The 6417-nt window shown below is 39.1% G+C and overlaps 2 protein-coding genes across 3 annotated transcripts in view; one reads left to right on the top strand and one right to left on the bottom strand.

Annotated features, from left to right (window-relative positions):
• Window positions 1–2817, top strand: part of LOC108721135 (BMP and activin membrane-bound inhibitor homolog) — a 16652-nt gene extending 13835 nt beyond the window's left edge. The window contains exons 2-3 of the mRNA XM_018445515.1: window positions 682–954; window positions 1191–2817. Coding sequence (XP_018301017.1) covers window positions 682–954; window positions 1191–1447 — 530 coding nt within the window. The 3' untranslated portion in view covers window positions 1448–2817. The remainder of the gene's footprint in view (window positions 1–681; window positions 955–1190) is intronic.
• A 651-nt stretch (window positions 2818–3468) lies between these two features.
• DCP1 (decapping mRNA 1) lies at window positions 3469–6027 on the bottom strand. Of its 2 annotated transcripts, XM_018445509.1 has the most exons (5): window positions 5996–6027; window positions 5413–5622; window positions 4753–5212; window positions 4226–4675; window positions 3469–4134 (listed from the first exon to the last, which is right to left on the bottom strand). In XM_018445509.1, exons 2-5 carry the CDS (start codon window positions 5619–5621, stop codon window positions 3895–3897), a joined length of 1359 nt encoding a protein of 452 aa, XP_018301011.1. In that variant the 5' UTR covers window position 5622; window positions 5996–6027; the 3' UTR covers window positions 3469–3894. The 2 variants fall into 2 exon arrangements, with proteins under 2 accessions (XP_018301011.1, XP_018301010.1); XM_018445508.1 differs by lacking the exon at window positions 5996–6027 and having other exon boundaries at window positions 5413–5696.
• Between the last annotated feature and the right edge of the window lie 390 nt (window positions 6028–6417).

Genomic DNA, 6417 nt, shown 5'->3' with positions numbered 1-6417 from the left:
CTCCCTCCACTTTAATCTTTCTTTTGTGACTCGGCTGTTTTAGCGTTTTTTAGTCCCGCTCCCCGATGAGCTGGACCCCGACCCCGACCGCGGACGGGGCCGGGGCCGGAGCAGTTGGCAAGGCTCGCTCGCAAGGAAAGAGCAAGCAAGAGCAAGCGAAAGAGAAACAGAGACAGGCTAGACATCGCTGCGGGCTTATTAGCAAGAAACCGGTGGGCGGTGGAGAAAGACGAGGTCGCAAGGGGAACCCGACAAGATGGTAGATCGGGCCATCGGGCCCGTCGGGGGTTGAGGCAAGCCGCGGGCAAACGCTGCAAACAGAGCATTCAGGCATTGCGAGCAATGCGAACGAAGCCGAGCAAGCTCGCGGATAAAGATGGCTTCGCAATATTTCAATAAACGTCCCTCATTTATTTCGTATGGTCCTCATTAACGCACAGTCCAGCACAGTCCAGCACAGTCGCATCGGAGTCGTCGGGGAGGCCACTCTTGTGTCACGCATATTATTATATTTATATTATTGAATAATATTTATGCGTTGAGCACGTTTCTCGATGCGAAATTCTCTCTCGATATTCTTGACCTTACCAAGCAATTAATTAACAAAATTAATAAAGATTCAATTCGACGTTTAATTTTAAAACCATTTTACGATTACAGGATTGATGTTTTTGATTGCAGATTCCTCTAATGCGGGAGAAGTAAGATGCTATTGCAATCAACCAGAATGCGTTCCTCAGGGATACATGTGTCGCGGTAGGAGTTGCTTTACAAAATTACCATCGAACGCAAATGCGTCACTTTCGAGAGCGGAGCACACTGCTCACAGCGGTTGCCTCGATGAAAATTTGAAAAATCGTCAGTGCCCCACAGGATTTCTCTGCTGCGATCAAGATCTCTGCAATCATGTGGACAGCCCCGCGATGAGGAACAGGCTCAACAAGACTCTACGAGGTTCGAGACGAATGTGTTTTTCTTTTCTTCCTTTCATCTCGCATGCTATTACAACAATGCATTTTCAACATTCCACTTGTCACATTCCGTCATAAACCGAATTAAATTTCTCTTTTTTGATACAAATATCTTTTTCACGAAAATCTCTTTCTAAACTTTCGAAAAACCTATTCGTATTCGTAAAACGTCGATAATCGATTGATTTAATTTATTACTTGTTGATAATATCATTGTAGTATTGATCGATGATCAACGACCGTACTTGGCTCCATTGCATCCAAACAGTCGCGGAAATCAGGCGATTGACGGATGGTTCCCGACGGCGACGATCGTCGTGGCTATCTGTGGATTCATCGTCCTGCTAATGATCGCCAGCCTAGCTGTCAGATGGCTTCAGCCTATGCCGGCACAAAACGCAACTAAATTCGTGCCACATCGAACATCTAATAATGGGCCACCCTTACTTGGACCACCGAAAGTGCCTCTGATTTAAGAAATTTCATGACAAAGTTTCCCAATAAGAGGTGTTCTAAGTAATAGTTTAATTAATAGAGCTGGCTGCGCTAGTTTTGATACATGACTCGCAAAACCGGAGTTGTGCCATACACATACATTTGTGTAGCAAAGTATTTGTATACCGAGTACTTGTATGTTAATATTATTGAGGATAATTAAGTATATAGACCGGGGATACGATTTCTCTTTTTACAACGAATAATGCTATTCCAATTTAACTTTGTTTCAACTTTCTTGATTTTTTTACAATGTGCATATGAGAAATATAGCCTGTGTGTGTGTGTGTGTGTGTGTGTGTGTGTGTATGCAAGTTTGCAAGATTCCACAGAGTCATGTACCAAATAAACGGCTGTTTAGAAAGCTAGCGGGCCGTCGAAGGCTCCACTTGGCTGTGAATTCTACGAAGAAAGCAACTACTGTAAATTATATCTCATAATGATAATGTATTACTCGTTGCATTTCCTCGAAACGTCGACACGACACGCATGTCGACATCGCGAGATCAAAGAGTGAGAATGGATCAAGATTTTTCGATCCTTTAAACATGACGTTACGACGACACAAAGTATATGATACGTTTCTGTGTCACTATAAGATTGTAAATATATTATAGAATGTATTTTTTATCATCTTGAATGATACATTAAATTTGATGATATTATCGAGTTATAATGATGCGAGAACGTTCTTTAACGTTGCAACTATTGAACTCTGTTCCCTAAAAATATTAGTACGTAATTTTAATTCACGAATATTACACGCCAATAAAAAGTGAGGGAAAATTATATATTTCATAATAATTTATAAGAAAATTCAATAGAAAGTAAATTTGTGTAAGCGACATAAAATTTTTCGTTCAAGTCGCCGTTGCGACTTCGGTCACAGCCAATTTGTGAATATTTTATCTTTTCTTTATATATTTTTTAAGCGTATTTCATATAAACACTGTATTGTGATAGTACGACATAATAATGACTAAATAAATATGTACAGTATGCCTGCCTAAACTTTATTTTATACATGTTACTTGTGAGAAATGGAAAGAAAAGTAAAGTATATTTTAAGTGTCTTTTCATTGCATCTTGTCTGTATTTATTTGTTGCTTTTCATCGATAACATACACGTACCATATTGGTATCCGGTATATAGGGAGGATACGTCATTACTCTATAAAATAGGTTTTCATATGATTCACTCAGCTCAAAAAAAGATTTCGTGCTGCATTGAAATTTCAATCATAAAACGCGCATATAATATAAATGTTTTGGCATCACAGTTTAAAAACCGTTCAATTTCATTATACATACAAACACACACGCACGCACGCACGCACGCACGCGCGCACACGCACGCACGCACACACACACACACACACACACACACACACACACACACACACACACACACACCGCACGCACACACACACAAGGGTAGGCCATTTTAATCAATACACGCGAATATCTCGAAAAGGAGAAATTTTTTCAAAAAATGTTTCAAACAAAAGTTTTATGGTTTTAAGGGGGAAAGAAGACAGTGACCTTGTTTGACCTTGAGAAGATGTCCTTAAGGTCAGATCCATGTTAAATAAAATTTTTTAAACGGAACCCTCCATTTTTTATTGCGTATTCTTATAGCTTATTTCAAGAGCTTTCCAAAACGCTATAATAAAGTACTTTTCCGTTAAGTACATTTCGAGTTATGAGGTTCGAAAGTTACAGTACTTAACGGAAAAGTACTTTATTATAGCGTTTTGGAAAGCTCTTGAAATAAGCTATAAGAATACGCAATAAAAAATGGAGGGTTCCGTTTAAAAAATTTTATTTAACATGGATCTGACCTTAAGGACATCTTCTCAAGGTCAAACAAGGTCACTGTCTTCTTTCCCCCTTAAAACCATAAAACTTTTGTTTGAAACATTTTTTGAAAAAATTTCTCCTTTTCGAGATATTCGCGTGTATTGATTAAAATGGCCTACCCTGTATATGTGTGTGTGTGTGTGTGCGTGTGTGTGTGTGTATATGTATATATATATATATGTATATAATTATACCATTCATAATAAGTCCACTTGTTTAAGATGCAATTTCTCATTCGTACCATACTTCATTATATGAGTTCCTGCTCGTTCGGCCTCTTTACTTTGTTTCGAAAGAAAGCGCATTCCTTTATAAAAATACTGTTCAAGGTATTATATTGTATGTTCTATTCCATATCTGCTTTCTAATCTTCGATCAAAAAAGAAATTTTCCTTTTCTTGTAAAAGAAACGATGCTTATCTTCTCAATTGAATGTCGAGCATTACATATCATCTATGCATGTACATGCACGTAAGGAATATTGAGATTTAGCTTAGTGATGTTCCTTTTGTTCAGTCATAACCCATACAATGGGTTTTTTTGCAATTAATACAATAATATAATGAGTTTAAGAAAGTATCTCTCCAAACGATTTGACGTAGGCCTCGTGAAGTTTGTTGATGAAATCCGGATCGCTTTTCAACAAATAATTGAATGCTTGTAAAAGTTGATTCCTCGTTAGTGGCTCTAACGGTCGGTTTAAGGGTTCGGGTGGACTAGGAGCGGCAAACATGACAGGTGGTATTAATGCTGGTGCCGAGCCTCTTCCTGACAATGTAGACGCCGCCGGGATAAGATCCTCTGACGACTAAATCAGGATACAGAAAAAAAACAATGATTTTTCGAATATACACATGCTTAATACAAAAGATAAAAGAAATTTTGTTTAATTTTCTTACTGTACTTCCGGAAGCATGAGCGAATAATGACGCAAGTGGATTGGCATTGTTGGTATTAGTAACGTTCGAAACTTGATGATTTCTTAAAGTAGAAGACGTTACGTTGGTTGGCGACTGTATCCTGAGGAATCCAGTCGATGCATTTGAATCATTAACATTTTGAGTAGCAGGTAGCGGCAAATCTTGAGAAATCGGTGCTGATGTAGATATTATAGATTCTTGCTGCAAAGTCGCTTTATTTCGTTTTTTAGACTTATTTGTGGATGGAATCGTTGTCGGTTGTGACTGATGAGATGGTTGGGGTGTCACAGATCTCTGCTGTTTCTCAATATGTTCTAAAGTATGCGCTGCCGGATGAGACATTAAACGTGCAAGTAAAGGTTTACTTTCAACCGCAACTGTATTTCCTGCAGTAGGTTGGTCGCCTGCTTTGAAATGTCCAGTATTCACCTGATCGACACAAGTGATATAAGGGATAGAGAAATAATGATATGTCAAATGGAGCAGCAAAGAAATAAAACGCTAACCTTGGCTTTAGCAAAGAAGTCCATTACACTTTGCGAAGTGACGTCAGGTCCTAAGGGAGCAACTAGAGGTCCAGAAATATTGTCGGTCATGGGTGTAACCGATGGAGACTTTGATCCTATTATCGTGTTACCGTTATCGCCTTCGCCACCTCCACCGCTACCTCTGCTCGTGTTAAAGTCCTCTTGTGCCTTGCTAAGCATGCTGAATATATCCACGTTGTTTACGGTGGGTCCAGAGGTCTTTTTAGTCTTCAGTAGCGGTTTGTTAGTGATTTTGCGATTTTCTTCACATTCTTTGAGAAGTTTATTTAACATGTTTGCGATGCGTACGCATTCTTCTTTTTCATAAAACCAAATACCATAGATGTTGCATCTGGAATTTCTATAGAGCAGAAACGGTTCCTGCAGTTGTAAATCTAAACCTGGAGCAACCGGTTCCACTAGATTGTTTGTATTCAATCTGTAACAAATATATATACAATTTTTTATATAATACTTTTAGTATTATTAATATAGAATATAGGATAGATGTGCACAAGATACTAAACTTGGATAAAAATAATTTACAATCTCTCGAGTAAACCACTGGCGATGCAAAGTAAAACGTCACACGTTATATTTTTCTAGCTGGTAGATATATAACACCTCGGTATATACTACCTGTTCATTATGAGAATACTGTTGTATGGCTCGCCATTCCTCGAGTACAAGAACAGGGCACCCTCGATGTCCGTTTTTTCCCATTCATTTTCATCCGCGTTAAATGTATACAGAGCGACATGGGTCGCAGTTTCCAAAATATCCTTGACGTAGGGGTCAACTCGTTTCAAAGCAGCCACATTCATTCTCAGCTCGGTTCGGTCCGTCATGCTTACAATGTTGGTGATGACGGCGATGATGATAATGATAATGATAATGATGATGATGATGATGATGATGATAATGATGATGATGATGATAATGACGATAATGACGATGATGATGATGATAATGATGATGATGATGATGATGATGACGACGACGACGACGACAATGATGATGATGATGATTGAAATCTGGAGATACGCGAGATTCAGCAATTATGAGCGGCTTAGCGTTAGCGCAATGTTTTCTCTATCTTTTCTTCACCGGCTAATCAACAACGACACAGAGAGAGAAAGAAAGAGAAAGAGAGAGAGAGAGAGAAAGAGAGAGCCGTATTTTCAAATAATCCAAGCAGCTGCTCTCACAATAAACGCCATACTAGTTTCTAGGCTGCCGTCATAAAGATGCTAGATAGCAGACGTTTGCAGCATAAGGCCAATATTTCATGTGTCTAGAGTCTTATATTTATAAGAGAAGCGCGACTGGTGTTAAGTGTTCTGATTGGTCATTGCAATTTCGAGATTAGCTATTCGAAATAGCGCTGATTGGTTGCTTCGATAACGCATTCTCTAGAGGTTTGTTCGCGTCGCGAGCTCCAACATGTTCCAATATGCTCCTATCATAGCTCTTACTCACTCCAACGCGCTTGATAGAGTGAATAGGAACTATGATAGGAGCATGTTGGAGCATGTTGGAGTTTGCGACGCGAACAAATCTATGGTTTCGCGTTTCACCGATTACTGATTGGTTGCCCGTTTCTGCGTTCATGTAATGGCATCTTTAGGGCACGTTCACACCTGG

This window comes from Mycetomoellerius zeteki, unplaced genomic scaffold, assembly GCF_001594055.1.
Source record: "Mycetomoellerius zeteki isolate Tzet28-1 unplaced genomic scaffold, Tzet1.0 scaffold162, whole genome shotgun sequence".
Taxonomy (NCBI): domain Eukaryota; kingdom Metazoa; phylum Arthropoda; class Insecta; order Hymenoptera; family Formicidae; genus Mycetomoellerius; species Mycetomoellerius zeteki.
This window is presented reverse-complemented; position numbering and strand designations above follow the sequence as displayed.

Bases quoted from the DNA above. Each gene is read 5' to 3' on its own strand.
- DCP1 (XM_018445509.1), bottom strand. From the start codon at position 5,621: ATGACGGACCGAACCGAGCTGAGAATGAATGTGGCTGCTTTGAAACGA. The intron at 5,213-5,412 runs GTAGTATATACC...TATTTGTTACAG, and splicing joins AGTATTCTCATAATGAACAG to ATTGAATACAAACAATCTAG. The intron at 4,135-4,225 runs GTAAGAAAATTA...ATCCTGATTTAG, and splicing joins CTCATGCTTCCGGAAGTACA to TCGTCAGAGGATCTTATCCC.